At 35.6% G+C, this 15,829-nt stretch overlaps 2 protein-coding genes across 2 annotated transcripts; both read left to right on the top strand.

The window, feature by feature from the left end:
• Positions 1–6,256: 6,256 nt before the first annotated feature.
• On the top strand, positions 6,257–10,317 carry LOC141648391 (uncharacterized). The gene is made up of 2 exons (XM_074457013.1): positions 6,257–6,681; positions 9,770–10,317. The coding sequence occupies exons 1-2, from the start codon at positions 6,502–6,504 to the stop codon at positions 9,941–9,943; spliced, it is 354 nt and encodes a 117-aa protein (XP_074313114.1). The 5' UTR covers positions 6,257–6,501; the 3' UTR covers positions 9,944–10,317.
• Positions 10,318–10,719: 402 nt separating this feature from the next.
• LOC141646441 (exopolygalacturonase) lies at positions 10,720–12,581 on the top strand. The gene is made up of 6 exons (XM_074454328.1): positions 10,720–10,967; positions 11,049–11,189; positions 11,301–11,477; positions 11,569–11,858; positions 11,947–12,175; positions 12,280–12,581. The coding sequence occupies exons 1-6, from the start codon at positions 10,803–10,805 to the stop codon at positions 12,505–12,507; spliced, it is 1,230 nt and encodes a 409-aa protein (XP_074310429.1). The 5' UTR covers positions 10,720–10,802; the 3' UTR covers positions 12,508–12,581.
• Positions 12,582–15,829: the final 3,248 nt, after the last annotated feature.

Genomic DNA, 15,829 nt, shown 5'->3' with positions numbered 1-15,829 from the left:
TGAGAAAAAGGATTACGCATCTGAGGTAGTACCTCAGACCTTTTAGTTTTTGAGCATATACACATTTTTTCTGAGCATATTACCATTTATAAATATCGTTTTTTAGCAATATTATATTTTTTTTAGCGTAATATTTTAGTAACTGTGCTCAAAAACTTTATACTAAATCAGAACTTAAACACTTTAAAATAAAACTCAGAAAATAAATAATAAGAGGTACTACCTCAGATCTATAGTCTATAAACTGATATTTACTTTATGTGTTACTAGTTCATTACTACTAAGATTTTTTATTCGAACATTAATTCCTTGTTTCGATATTGGATAAATTATTACGGATTAGAAGTCGCCTGTTCGAATAATCACTCATTTATGATCCAATCATTGATATTGTATTGAATATTGGAGTTATAAATGTACATGCTTATGTTGAGAATAATAATGCAAGGTGACTTCCAAACTTATTGATCCAAGAAAACATATCTAATCTTCTAAAATAATGGGTTCTTGTCTATCAAAACATCCATAACGTGTTTGTAATAAATCCCATCTTTGTTTGAGGTTTTTGTCTATAGCCTAGAGGTAGAAAGTAAAAACCAATTGAAGTCAAATCACATTGTAGAAATTTCGTTTATTACATTGTGATTATTTAATCAAGTGTTAAATGTTATGAAGTACATTGGTCCATACCTAATACTCCCTCCGTCCCGGTCATTTGTTGTCCTTTGGTTTTGGCACAAAGACCAAGAAAAAAAGAGGTGGTCAATTACTAAATGACAAGTGGAATAAATTGAGTATGAATGATCAAATTACTCATCAAATTCATTCTTAAAATAGAAAGGACAACAAATGACTGAGACACCCCCAAAATAGAAAATGACAACAAATGACCGGGACAGAGGGAGTACCTCATCAAAGTTCGACTACGTTCAACTATTGTCAATTTGTAATAAGGTGAATCTTCGATAAGAGTACTTCTGACGATCGACTGTTTCAAGTTATATAAGAATTTGAAAAATATCAGGCAATATCAATAATCAAATCATTAATCATCGCAACCTTAAGTTGTAGGAAAGGGATACTAGTTAGCAGAGTGTAAATACCTCATTTAATAATAAGTAAGATGAAAAGAGTATATGAATTGGTTACGATTTTTTTATCATATGCCCTTAAAACATACACAAAAACGGTTACTGATCATAGCATTAAATTTATAAGTCTACAAATTAGTTGGCTTAATGATTTAGACACACCTAAATAATGACCAAATGAGGTACTAGTATCATTAATGACGTTGGACATGCATAATTAACATGAAACCCATCACTTGTGTACTGAAGTAACGAAGTAGATGGAAATTATAAAGAATTGGTCTCTCATAAGACAGGTTATTTTAGTCTGAAATAATAAAACGAGATTTTGAGACCATTTTACAAACAAATATGATCACTTTTGAGAAACAAGTTACCATAAACTGGTAACACTAGTCATTAGCTAAATCATTATAGTTATATTTGAATATAAAAACAAAATATAGTCTTTTCTATAAGACGGAAATGGTCCGTTTAAAACAAAAATTTGGGAATTATAAAAGACAAGTCGTAGCAACATGTGAGAATGGGCCATATACTTGTTGAATTATCCACAAACAAGACTAGACATTCAACAAATAAAAGCAAAGTTTGTACGTACCAAAAAAAGCCTAAAGCATTACATAATTCACACCAACATCCTTCAAATTCACACTCTATTCTAGCATCATATTGTATATTCTTCCTTCAATTTTAAGGCAAACTTTTATCCTTCCCTTGTAAAGTATGGTTGATTGGTTCATCATTTGGAGGAATTATGGGTATTCTTCAATCTACTTTCACTATTTAGTACTCGGTACAGACTACAAAGTATTACATGTCTATATTATCACATTCTCGGTAGATAATTGCATAAGAACTTATGTTGAAGACATTACGGTATATTGTAATACACCGTAATCGGAATAATATTAGTATTATAGAATAAAGTATATTATGCTACTACTATTAGAATATACGATTTTTATCTTTAGATCTTTGGACTAGTATAAATGCGATATCATTGTAATTGTTATGTTTCTACTAGATAATAATCATATCTTTTAATAGTAGTAGCATAATATACTTTATTCTATAATACTAATATTATTTCGATTACGGTATATATATTACAATATACTGTAATATCTTCAACAACTTAAGAGCTAGAATATAAACTCGATCAACATGACATTGATCGATACATACATAACTACTTTTATTGTTTTGTACAATTTTTTTCATCCTAACTGTACATACGAGCAGGGACGAGGCCACACTCGGCTTCGGTGTAGCAGCTGCTACACCAAAAACAAAAAAATTCGGTTAGAATTTCGTGATTTGCTACACCAATATTTAATGTTTTCACACTATTTATGTATAAAATTCGGTTAGAATCTCGTGATTTGCTACACCAATATTTAATGTTTTCACACTAATTATGTATAAACTTATCTTGAGTATATATTTTGCTACACCAAAATTAAAATTCTGACCTCCCCTCTGCATACGAGTAGCAGTAAACGAACCATTGATTAAACATACTTTTATTGTATGTAAAGTGAGAATAAATAACGACATTTGATGCTATCAATCAAGGTTCGCAATGTACCCTGTATCAGATCAGCTATAACACTATGCGATATTATCTAATTGGGATATGATTATTCAAAACTCATCAAATGTTCACGAAACGAACATTTAATTAACGTTATTATTGAAGAAATTTATATACAAATATGAAATACCTCTATATAGTTCCCCATTTTGATTTTGAAGAGTATGAATAACATTATATCGAAAATTTAAATCACACTAAATTTTAGCATAATTACAACAATTTTTCACCTCACAAGAAAGAAAAAAGCACCAATAAAACAATTTAAAATAAAAAAAATAAAAAATAATTTATCTTAATTTTACTTAGGAGGGACAGCTGCAGTGACAGTGTCAGTAAATGCAGTAACAGAATTATTACCGCCATTATTAGGAACAGTAACTAAAGATGACGGCGGGTAAACCAATCTTCTTTGCCTTTTATAAAATCGAACAGCAAAAAGTAAAGCAGCAACCAATAACAACACGACACCTGTACCACCACACGCCATCGTGGCAACAACCAATGCAGTCCTAACTCTCCTCTCTTTTCTTTTCTCCGGCGTCTCGCTCCACCAGGTGTCCACCGTCGACGGTGGAGTTTGCGGCGGCGTGTGTGGCGGAGATGGAACTGTTGTTTCGCCGAAAAAGACGGACATTTCGGGGGATTGTGGGGTCGGGGTAGGGACGGTTTGGAATGGTAGACCGTGTTCTGAGGGTCGGAGGTCGCGGGAGGTTGCGAAATCGATTTGGGTGGTTATGGTTATTAGTGTGGTGATTGTTATGAAGAGATTTGGGATTGGTGGCGGTACGACGTCGTATTGGATGATCATGGTGTTTGAATGTAAGGTGTGTTTTTTTGGTGGATGGAGGGAGTTTAGAGATGGCTTGGGGAATTGGAGATTCTTAAATAAGAGTATGGGATGAGATGACAGATTCTTAAACGGTAAATCGGAGTTGTTTACGGTTCGTCTCGTCTATTGAATACGACATCTATTGCAAATTGAATGTATGATGTACAATTTTTTTTTTTTTTTTTTTTTTTTTTTTTTTTTTTGAGGAAATGTACATGCTATTTTTAGATGTGTATCATAAACAAGTAATCCGACCGTCCAGCTAATTCAATTGTTTGTGGGCTAAACATTTAACGAGAATTTCTCACGAGTTCGGCTCAAATCCGTATTAAATATATACCTCTAATGTAAATTTGAATGTTGGTGAATATTTTTTTTATTGAATTGAGTCAATTGACAATCAATAAATCTTGTGCAAAGCCTATGACAAAACTAACTTTTGACTATCTATTTTAGAATATCATTATTGAGTAGGTCTCCTGAGAGACGGTCTTTTAATAAGCTTTATTGAGAGACCATTGTACAATTTTAAGAAAAAGTGGTACTAAAGGTAATAAAATAGATACAAATCATGATTAATGATAAAATGGGTACATTTATTATGTAAATAGGTACGAAAGTACTATGATACGATCAACAAGAAAAGGGGGTACGAAATATAAATAAAAAGGTACGAAAAGTTGGTCTCTCAATAATTTAGTGAGAGACCGTCTCTCCAAAGTTTTAGCTATGCTCGACAGGATTTCTGAGAGGTGACAAAATAATGTTGTAACAAGTAAATAAAAAAATGTTAACTAAACATTTTAAATTTCTAATTTATGCTTGCTAACTTCGCTAATTTCTACCATTATATGTCGTACATTGTTTTACTAATAATAATTTATATGACAAATAATTTGTTGTTATTATTATATAAGATACATAAGTTCTTACTTTACTTAAATATAATTATTCTATAACGTATAACTGGCTTACAAAAGACCAGCTGGAAAAAAGTGTAGCAAAGACTACCATCGATGAGATGTATGTTTACTTAACTAACACTAATATGAAATATTTGATATTTTTACCTATTTAATCTATAAAAAGAAAATTTAATTTACAATTTTGATGAGTAAAATATAGGGTTTAATATAAAATGAAGTACTCATCAACTTGTCCCGCTCATTTGTTTGTCTATGTTTTGGCACAAAGATCAAGGAAAAAATAGGTAGCAAATTGAGTATGAAGGATCCAATTTTCTATTAAAAATATTCCTAAAATAAAAAAGGTAAATAATTAATTGAGATATTCAAAAATAGAATAAGTAAACAAAAAAGCGGAACAAAGAAAGTACATAACCAACCACATACTCCGTATAATGCCCATTAAATTGCCTTCAATACCTCGAATGAGATTGTCCCAGCTGTCATTAGGGGATACTCCTGCTCAACACCAAAAAAAAAAAAAAAATACTCCGTATAATGCTTATGAAAATTTGTCTAGTAGGAAAGGTATGGCATAGCGTGATTGAAGGTGAAAGCAGTAGACGACAGTAAACAGTAATAATCTAGTACGCATTCTACACCGCTACGTTCTTTTGTCATTTTCTCGGTTGTTAGTTTGTTACCACCATCGATTATGAATTTGGCGGTAAAAACAACTTGGCGGCTGGTTCCGCCAAGCACGGATCTTAACTTAAATTAACAATAGTATCTTATACGAACGGATATATGATATATCAATCGTAAAATTAAAACGCGTCAAATAGCATATCATTTATATAGATAAGATAAGTCATTTGCTAATATCTAAGCATTTTATTTTTCTTATCTATACTAGTGTGATATGTTATTTGACCCGTAAAATTAATATCACGGTTGATTAATATTTTAACGTTTTCATTATTTCTAACTAAAATTTATTTTGCTATTAATGGCAAGTGTTAAAAATTTTAATTTTCTCACTAATTTAAGTGTACAATGACATAATAGCATCCGGTGGACTTCAGAATTTCCTATTTTCAACCTACAAATTATTTACATCATTTTTTGTACGCAACAACTGCTCTCATCCCCTCTCCAACTAACTTATAACAGAAAACTCGGAAAAAAAATGGGTTTTAAGGTTTTTGTTGTATATTTGTGTCAACAAACAATTTGAAATGATTCAACTTCTTTTTATACTACATTTTAATATTATTGTGTGAAATTGTTCAACAATTCTATAAGCACCACGTATCTACAATATTAAATGACTAAAATTTGTAAATACAAAACCTATAATCCCCGAAAAATATTACTCCCTCCACAGTCCAAAGAAAATGGCTATAAAAACACCGAGAGCCTCGGAAGCTGCGAGTTCGAGCCCCGTCAGTCCCTTTAATCTTCCCATTTCTCTATTATATGTGAGTAATATTTTAATGAAATGGAAAGAATATTAAAATGTGGAGGGAGTAATATATATACTCTTTAATTGAACTAATGTGATTTTTTCTTATTTAATTTACCAACAAAATTTTTATCATACACGCCTTATTCTTTCTGGCTTAATTGCAGTTCATTTTAGCTCATCACTTTCAATTCAGCTCAGTTCCATTCAATCTAATTCAGCTTCTTTCGACCAAAAAGAACAAGATCATACTCACTTGTGAAAAAAGCAACAAAAGTGGGCCAAAAATGAAATACAACATCACACACAAAGAACTTCTCCCTCTTTTAAAATGGGCTCCATCAAAAATTCCCAAACAAATCCTAGTCCACTAACCCAATTTAACCCCAAATTAAATTACCAAACCCCACCATTTTTCCAAAAATCAAATTCCCCAAAATTCCCTCTTTCATTTCTTCAATCAAATTAAGAAAACCCCAATAAATCCCTCAAAATCCTTCATTTTCTTCACACAAAACAAGTAAATAATAATAACAATTTATCATTAATTGTATCAATTAATTGATTGATTAAGTTGGGATTGGTAATAATTAGGAGGGTAAAATTAAAAAATGTCAATGAGGATAAAAGCAGTGGTGGATAAATTTGTAGAGGAATTAAAGGAAGCATTAGAAGCAGATATACAAGATAGAATGATGAAAGAAAGAGAAATGCAAAGTTATATTGAAGAACGTGAACGTGAAGTTGCTGAACGTGAAGCTGCTTGGAAAGCTCAACTCTCTCGTCGTGAGGTCGAATTCTCCAATTCCCCTTCTTTTATCTTAATTTTAATCTAATCTATTAATGATTGGTTTCCGAAGTTTCGTGCTATGATGGAATAAAACAAAATGGCGTGTTTAATTCGAGTAGTAGTGGGGTCGAATTAAAACAAAGTTAATACGTCTTGCTTAAGATGGAGTATCCGTCTTAAATTTTGAGACGGGTCAAAATTTTTGGCATTTCCTAGGCAACGTGCCATGTGATTTGGTATGCATTTGACCCGTCTTAAATGAGAAATTGTGATCAAAGTTACCGGTTTTTTTTTTATCATGGGGTTTGTGAATTTGGAGAATACAAGTGGCGAGGTTGTGTACATTGTGGAGCCATTGAGGTACTTGGGTAATGGTGTTATTGGTGGTGGTGAATGAGCTATCAAAGTTACCGTCTTTTTATTCTGGTGTTTGTGGATTTGGAGGGTTTGCCAATTCTCTTTCAGTTTATGTATATAGTGTATGAGTGTTTCGAGCTAAGGGTTCTGTCCCAAAGATATATTGGTAAAACAGTAAAGATTTATCAAAGTATCGACTCTCAAGTAGCTGAGCTATGTGGAGGTGTTGAACTGACTGATATTTTCTCATAATTTAAAATAGTTGCGAGTTTTAGAAAATCATTATATGAAAATAGTTAGTTTGATCAATTAGGACAAATTTTACATATATATGGTGAAATTAATAGTTGAAGGGGAGCCTTGGCGCACCGGTTAAGGTGTTGCTTTGTGACCATGAGGTCACGGGTTCAAGTCCTTGGAGCGGCCTCTTGCCAAAATGGCAAGGGAAGGCTTGTCCCAATTACACCCTTGTGGTGGGATCCTTCCCCGGACCCTCGCCTAGCGGGGATGCCATTGTGCACCGGGCTGCCCTTTTTATGGTGAAATTAATAGTTACGGTTAGACATGAATAGACTGTCTATTTTGGATGAATGTATTACTTGCGCCTGCTAAAGCTGTCAGAATGCGCCTTATATTTCTGGTTTTTGTTGCTGAACTTGGGAACTTAAGGTATTGAATGCTGGGGAATGCTTAATATTGCTTTTTGATGCAAATTTTTTTATCCCCGTTGTCAGCTTAGTTGTTCCGAATTTTAGGCTTGATTTCAGTTTATTAGGATTCATATTCTTCACGTAGTATGAGCATTGGGATGATGCATTTCCCTCATCAATCTATTGAGGTTATGTTTCCTTTGACTAGTGAAGTAATTGGATGATATGGAAGTTTTAGGCTTGAATTTAGTTAAGCTGTTTCCTTTGACTAGCTTAGTTGTTCCAAAGCAGGAAGTTAAGCTGTCAATTTTAATTAGCGAAGTGGCATCATTAGCGTTTAAAGAGTAATGTCAGTTAAGCTACCAGTGTTTATTGTCCGGGTGGATAATCTATTCATTTTCTCGGGGCAAGTGGATCCAACTGACTGCTTCATGCCTGCATTTCTTTGTGGTGGATTGTGACGCCGTTGGGCAATGTTTAGCTTGTATAACTATCTTTTTGTGGTCACTACGTTTTGCATTCGAAAGAAGTCACAAATGGGCTAGTTGGAGCCACAGTTTTGATTGGAGTCACACGCACTGATAATTAACAAATTACTTTGTACAATGATTTAAGAGGGTTGGTTCGGATCTTTGTTGCTGAAATTGGAAACTTATGGTATTGAATGTCGGGGAATACTTAGTGTTGCTGTTTGATGCAAATATTTACCCCACTTTGTGAGCTTAGTTGTGGCAAAGCTTTTGGCTTGAGACTTGAGTTCAGTTTAATAGGATTCATATTCTTCGCATAGCAACTGGCAAGTACATGGGGTGAGAAGTTTTCCTTGTCAATCTATCAGAGGTTTCTGTTTTGTTTGACATATGGAAGTAATTGGATGTAATTGAAGCTGAAAGCTTCAATTGACGGTACTTATTTAGAGGCGATCTAGCATAATTAGCTAAGCGCGATCATTATGGTTTGAAGAGTGATGTTAGTTAAGCTACCAGTGTTAACTGTCGGGTGGATAACCTATTCAGAGAAGTGAATGCAATGAACAGTAGCTTGCCTGCATTTTTTTCCTGTCGTGAATCGTGATGTCTTTTGATCAATTTTAGCTTGTATTTAACTATCCCTTTGGAGGTCACTACCTTTTGCATTTAAGCGAAGTAAGGAATTAGAGCTACAGTTTTGATGGAAAAGTCACTCATAATTGTCAAACAACTTTGTACAATAATTCTAGATGTCTAGGTTTCGTTTACTTCTACTATGGTGGCAAAAATGACATGCCATCATAATTGTCAAACAACTTTGTACAATAATTCTAGATGTCTAGGTTTCGTTTACTTCTACTATGGTGGCAAAAATGACATGCCTTGACATTACCTTTTTTTTTTTTTTTTCTTCCGTCTTGAGGGAGTCGGATTTTTCCATATTTCCAATGGAGCCAAAGATTCATTACTCTTTGGTTCTGGATTATGATGGAATAAAGCAAAATGGCTCACTAAAGTGGCTGCGCTTCTTTCTCTTGTGAAGTAGTGGCCCTTCGATGCAGTTCTCGACGCAATTTTCATCTTGGGTCATTCGGAAACAGCCTCTTTGTGTTGCTAACACAAGGGTAAGGCTGCGTACATCCGACCCCCCCTTACCCCGCAATTTGCGGGAGCCATTGAGGCACTGGGGTAATGTTGTTGTTGTTGTTGTTGTCTTGAGGGAGTCGGATATATTTTTTTACATTAAACTGGCCAAGTTTTAGAATATGTGCAGGGGAGGTTAAATGACGTTACCCTTTGGTGCTCTTTCTGTTAGATTGTGTGAAGTAGAGGACTTCAGAGTTCAGAATTTGTGTATGAATATGACTGTGAAGTCGGCAGCTGTGTTATACTTGCAAAGTTGAGTTAGTAAACTTTATAAAAATTAACATCTGGAAATAACAACAGCGAGTTCTTGCTGTATAGCCTGTATTCATATAGAATTTGGGTTGCATTGACGAGTTTTTCACTGCTTGCGTAATTGATTCACCACTGGACCCAATGAGGTGATATTGCTATTCTGTACTCGAGGTATTTCCATCTAAAGTTGTTCGTTATATGACCAATGTTGCAGGCCGAGATTGCTCGTCAAGAAGCCAAACTAAAGATGGAGAGAGAAAACCTAGAGAAGGAGAAAAGTGTTCTGATGGGAACTGCATCTAATCAAGATAACCAGGATGGAGCGCTTGAAATCACCGTCAGTGGAGAGAAGTATCGTTGCCTGAGATTCTCAAAGGCTAAGAAATGACTGCTTTTGGTTAAAGAGGCTCACTTGCTACAACAAAATTTCTCAAGTTCCGACACTGCTTATTGTGTTCCATCTTGATGTCGACCACGCTGATCTCTGCAGTGCTAGTTTATGTCCATGTCATTTATTGTTTGTGCATACAGTGGCTTATCATTCCTACATGATCTGGATACAAGTCTTGTAAGGTCTTATTCGGTTATTCCCATTGATTAAGATGTATTCGTAGTTACTGTTCTGTAGTTTGTATCCCAAAAATGAAAAGAAAACATTCTAGTCCGCTGAATGAAAAGCAATCGATTTATTCCCTTCATTGAATTCATGATGTTCAGTATTTATGTAAGGCGGTCTTAACTAATACGAGTAATATTGTAAAACTGTGTATTATTTACCAAGATAACCCTATAAACAGCAATTGATTAAAACCGTTTATATGGGCGTTTGGTAAATAACATGTTCCGCGATATCGCAGTATAAAAACGCCTTACAAGATATTTGATTTTTTCTGATGTGTCTCTAGTTTGGCTACTGTATTTTTGTACATGCAGTTTCATTATGTACGTCTTTTTTTTTTGGCTAGCAAAAGAAAGTAGTGGAGTTAGTGGGGATTTAGTTTTTTTTTTTTTTTTGTTATTTTTTTTTTAATTTAATGGTCAGTTAATAAAAACTGTAAATAATGTTTGACTGAGATTCAAACTTTTTACTGACTAATTTTTGCCTCCAAAAAAAAAGTAAAAACTGTTTGTAACCGCTCTTACTTAACCTCCTTGAGCAGTAAACTACTAGCAGTAATGAACCAAGCAGAAGAAGACTCTTATTTTAGCACAAAACTGTTCTTCAGTTGCAAGAAGAACCACAAAAAATGTTTAGAGGTAACATAACACGGTTACTTTCGTATCTAATCTTCGCTAATACACTCGCTAATGGAATATCAAAGAGCGCGAGTTCTTCTCAACTGGGCAGTCAGATCACAGTTAATGTTAGAAGTTTTGGAGTCCGAGCCGATGGCAGAACCGATGACAGCCAGGTATTTTTTTTCACTTTTCTCCTCTAAATTCATAGACGAGTTGTAATTCATTAATCTCAGTTTTATGTTGTATGATGTTAGGCTTTTAATGCAGCTTGGGAGAAGGCATGTAACTCTGTCGGAAATGTGACTATGTTGATCCCTAAAGGGACTTACCTGGTTGGCCCTCTTAAGTTTCGAGGACCGTGTCAAAAAGTTTCATCACTTACAGTTCTAATGAAGGTAATCAACTGATTACTCGGTAATAAGTAATAACTGCAATGCTTCTAATTTTGATCCATTTTTTACTTGGGTGAAACGTTAATCAACTGCAGCAAGTAATTTATTTGACAGGGTTATTTGAAGGCAACCACAGACTTATCTGAATATGAACATGGATCTGGATGGATCGAGTTTGCGTGGATTGAGGGGTTAACACTGAGAGGAGGCGGGGTTTTTGACGGCCAAGGTGCCAAAGCTTGGCCTTCCAATAACTGCCCTACAAGTTCAAAATGCGACCTCCTTCCTACTGTATGTCCCTTAATCTTTACGCGATTTTCAAGAAATCGGGTGCAATTTAGTCTCATTAGCTTAAACTAATATCTTGTGTATTTTCTGCCAGAATTTGAAGTTTGTGGGAATGAACAGGACAACCATTCATCGAATAACCTCGTTAAACAGCAAGTTTTTCCATATTGCTCTCGTACACTGCAGAGATTTCAAGGGAAATAGACTTAAGATTTCTGCCCCAAGTGATAGTCCAAACACTGATGGCATACACCTTGAACGTAGCTCAAATGTCCGTATATACAAGTCAGATATTGGTACCGGGGATGACTGCATCTCAGTTGGCCCCGGAAACTCTCAGATCACTATCACAAGTATCAATTGTGGACCTGGTCATGGTATAAGGTTAGCTACATTTATTCAACATAAATAAATATTACCGCTTCTTCTGACTTATTTAGTTGTTTACTGGCTAATTTTATTTTTCCGAAAGTGTTGGAAGCTTGGGGAAGTACCCAAATGAGCAAGATGTAAACGGACTGGTCGTGAGAAATTGTACCATGGTCGGGACTTCAAATGGGATTAGAATCAAGACATGGGCTGATTCTCCTGGCAGAAGTGCTGCAACTAATATAAGTTTCGAGAACATACTGATGAAGCACGTGAGAAATCCAATTATTATCAATCAAGCGTATTGCCCCTTCGAGTCTTGCTCATCTGAGGTATAAGTCTCTTGAATGACGGTCTCACAATGACATTATCATGAGACCATTTTTTTTTCGCTGTGGGCAATGAGACGGTCTAAATTTTACTAATGATTTTACAGGCACCATCAGGAGTGCGATTGAGCGACATTTATTTCAAGAATATCAGGGGAACTTCACTGTCTGAAGTAGCAGTGTCACTTTTCTGCAGTAAAGGGTTTCCATGCAAAAATGTGTTCTTGCAGAATGTTCTGTTGAATTTAGCAACCGGGGCAAGACGACCAATTTCGACTTGTGAGAATGTAGAAGCAAGGTACATTGGCACCCAGATGCCACCTCCATGTCCTTAATTTTGCCTCAGTTTTCGAGGAGAGCTTTCATCTGATATTACTTTACTGGTAGAGTAATTCTGATTTTCATTGAACAATTTTGTGCTAAGTTATGACTGTTGGTGATTTAAGAGTAATTACCGGTTCATTTAGCGTAATTAAGATTGGTTCGTAGATGGGTAATTTCTAAATAATATAATGTGAGTTCGGGAAGTACGGAGTGTACACTCGCATAATTATTTACGGAATTACGGTATAGTTGTTCGGTTCGAATAACTATGACGGAGGTTGATAGTAATTAAATTACTCGGGTTTTAATTAATTGAAACCAGAATTTCTGAAGAGTTGTGACTCTTCAGAAATACATCTCCATATACCCTCCTTTGTTATTATAAATAGACAAAGGGATGAGAAGGAAAAGACACAGTGAAACAAAATCTTCTACTGCATCAAGGAACATATAACATTCTACAACAAAATACTTCTTAATTATATCTCTGTATTCTGTGCCGAATACAGAGGGCAACCGTCTTATCTCAATAGAAAGTTCGATACAACCCAGGCACTAAAGTAAGGGTCGAATTGTTCTATTAGGAAAGCATAGCGATTCGGTGCGGATTTCATTATTGTCAATCCTTATTCGTGCATATACAATATCTAACAATCTAATAGAACAATTTCGAAATCTGTCAAGATGACGAATGTCTAGGAATGACAATGGAGGATTCTTATAAGTATTTATCGTTTTGTGATAATGGTTGTATCGTTACGCTAGTCATCAGTATTGGAAGAAAATCAGAGAAGTTGATTTATGGTTCCTGAATTTGTCTCCGATGATTCTACTTGATGATATGACAAACAGGGCATGGTATTGTCTACAAATTTGTTAAAATCATGCGTGTGTTTTATGTCCTCTGTGCGGAGCGAATGGATGTTAATGCATCATAATTGTGTGTTGGATATTTTATTGGATCAAACATTGCACAGATAAGTACATTATACTTATTATATACCTTTAATGTTTGATAAATAATTGCAACTTTCTGGTCATCTATGATGTGCACCATCTTCAAAAGTTATGTTTCGTATATTGTTTTCTTCGATTGCCAAAAGCATCAAAGTGGATAAATAATCACTATTGCATCGAGTTTTGATAAAAGTGAATTGATTCATCTTAAATATGTGTGGCATGTTAACTACATTTGTTGTGGTATTGCATTGTTGATCAATTATTACTGATGTTGATGCATGATAATGTTTGGCCTGAAGTCAGTTATCTACCCATGAACAAATGCATCATGAACTATTTTCAACATGTTTGTTTTAAGAATCAACAATGGTTATTATATCAATGTGGAATTTATAAACGATTATGATTTACATGTATGTATTGATGATCGCTTATATGCTGTTGAAACTTTGATTGTATACTTAATGTATTCCGTGAAACCGTTGTATTTGTGCAGTGGGTATTGCACTATCAATTTTTATTGTTTAGTTGAAGTGCATACATCTTGTTATTTGGTTTAATGACCGACAAATGTTTGTTTGATTTAATCATGTCTTTTCAAGATTAATCAATGCATGGTGCAGTGCATGTTATGTTACATAAAACCTAAGATCATTTTGAGTTGTGATTATTAACAATATCTTACCATGATAATATCTACAGCTCACAATCCCATCAATCAAGCTAGCATATCTTGTAATCTTTGTAAATATAGCAACTCTATAATCTTGTAAATCAATTAGCTAATTACATAGGCTCCTCTCCTTTTTTAGATGTACATTAGCACTATAAATACCCTGTAACTTTCAGTCATCAATACACACTTTCATTCCACTGAAATCTCATTGCTTTATATGGTATCCACGAGTCAACAACGATCCAACCTTCTCAAACCCAAACGCACCACCTTTAAACGCTCCAAGCACCACCTCTCTCACCCGACTTCAATCATGACTGATCAACAAACCGATTCTGTGATTCCCAACCCTCATGATGCCGCAAAACCACTAACGGCACCAAATCTCAACCATGTAGTAAAGTTGAACTCTCATAACTATACTACATGGAGATTCCAATTAACCAACATCTTGTTTGGTCTCAGCCTATTAGGCTTCATCGACGGCAGCAACCCTGCTCCTGCCGCCACCCTCGATGATGCCAAACCAGACACCCCAAATCCCGCCCATATGTCTTGGTTAAAGCAAGACGGGCTCATACTCGGTGCTCTTATGGGCACCATAACCGCTGCCCTCCAAACCTTGATAGTCAGGGCGAAAACAACGAAGGAAGCGTGGGACATACTTGCCCACACCTACGCTAATCCATCGCGAATTCACATTCAACAAATCAAAACCAAATTTGATTCGATCACCAAAACTACGGATCAAACAATTACCGAGTATATTCACTCGATCAAATCATGCGTTGATCAACTTGCTCTTATGGGCAAGATAATTGACCCTGAAGATGTAGTCTCACGGGTTCTTAATGGACTCGATTACCAACTCTACCAATCTGTCATTGACCAAGTCCGAAATCGTGACACACCAATTCCATTTGAAACACTGCATGAAAAGCTACTGCAACAAGAACTTCTCATCCAACACAACCCTACCACCAATCATTATCAACCCTCTGCCAATCACGCCTTCAAAAACCAGCATCACCATCGTTCCAATAATCGCAACTCCTACAACCAATCGCAACCCTCTGCCGCCTACAACAACCATTCCCAACCTCAAGCTTCATCATCTCTACAGTCCAACCCTCGCCCTTTCAAAGGTAGGTGCCAATGGTGCCGCGAAACGGGCCATGTCATTGCTCACTGCCCTGTTTTCCGCAAACTATTTCCTCACATAACCTTCCCTGCTCCACCACCAAACCGCTACCATCAGCAGCAACCTCAAGCAAACACCGTGGGTCTGACTGCAAATCACTCGGCTCCCAACCCTAATTATCTATTCGACAGTGGAGCAAGTCACCATGTCACCCATGATCTTGACACGCTTGCCTTTCACTCACCTTATTCCGGTCTCGACGAGCTCCTGATTGGAGACGGTTCAGGCCTGCCAATCGCCAACACAGGTACAATTAATTTAAGTGGAATTAAATTAACCAATGTTCTTCACGTTCCTAAAATTTCCCGTAACATTGTTTCTATATCGCAACTCTGTCGCGACAACAATGCATATGTTGTTTTCTCACACAATTGTTTTTTTGTTAAGGCGATGGCAACGGGAACCACGCTCCTACAGGGCCGAGCTAGAGACGGAATCTATGAGTGGTGTCCCCCGCAACCAACAGTCTACCACGCTACCAAAGGACCCGCTCCAC

The sequence above is a fragment of the Silene latifolia genome, chromosome 3 (genome assembly GCF_048544455.1).
Source record: "Silene latifolia isolate original U9 population chromosome 3, ASM4854445v1, whole genome shotgun sequence".
Lineage (NCBI taxonomy): Eukaryota > Viridiplantae > Streptophyta > Magnoliopsida > Caryophyllales > Caryophyllaceae > Silene > Silene latifolia.
The sequence above is the reverse complement of the archived record's forward strand: the minus strand, read 5'-3'. Positions and strand labels throughout refer to the sequence as shown.

Excerpts from the sequence above, each read along its gene's own strand:
- LOC141648391 (XM_074457013.1), top strand. The coding sequence starts at position 6,502 with ATGTCAATGAGGATAAAAGCAGTGGTGGATAAATTTGTAGAGGAATTA. Across the intron at positions 6,682-9,769 it reads CTCAACTCTCTCGTCGTGAG|GCCGAGATTGCTCGTCAAGA; the intron begins GTCGAATTCTCC and ends CCAATGTTGCAG.
- LOC141646441 (XM_074454328.1), top strand. The coding sequence starts at position 10,803 with ATGTTTAGAGGTAACATAACACGGTTACTTTCGTATCTAATCTTCGCT. Across the intron at positions 10,968-11,048 it reads GCAGAACCGATGACAGCCAG|GCTTTTAATGCAGCTTGGGA; the intron begins GTATTTTTTTTC and ends GTATGATGTTAG. Across the intron at positions 12,176-12,279 it reads TCGAGTCTTGCTCATCTGAG|GCACCATCAGGAGTGCGATT; the intron begins GTATAAGTCTCT and ends ATGATTTTACAG.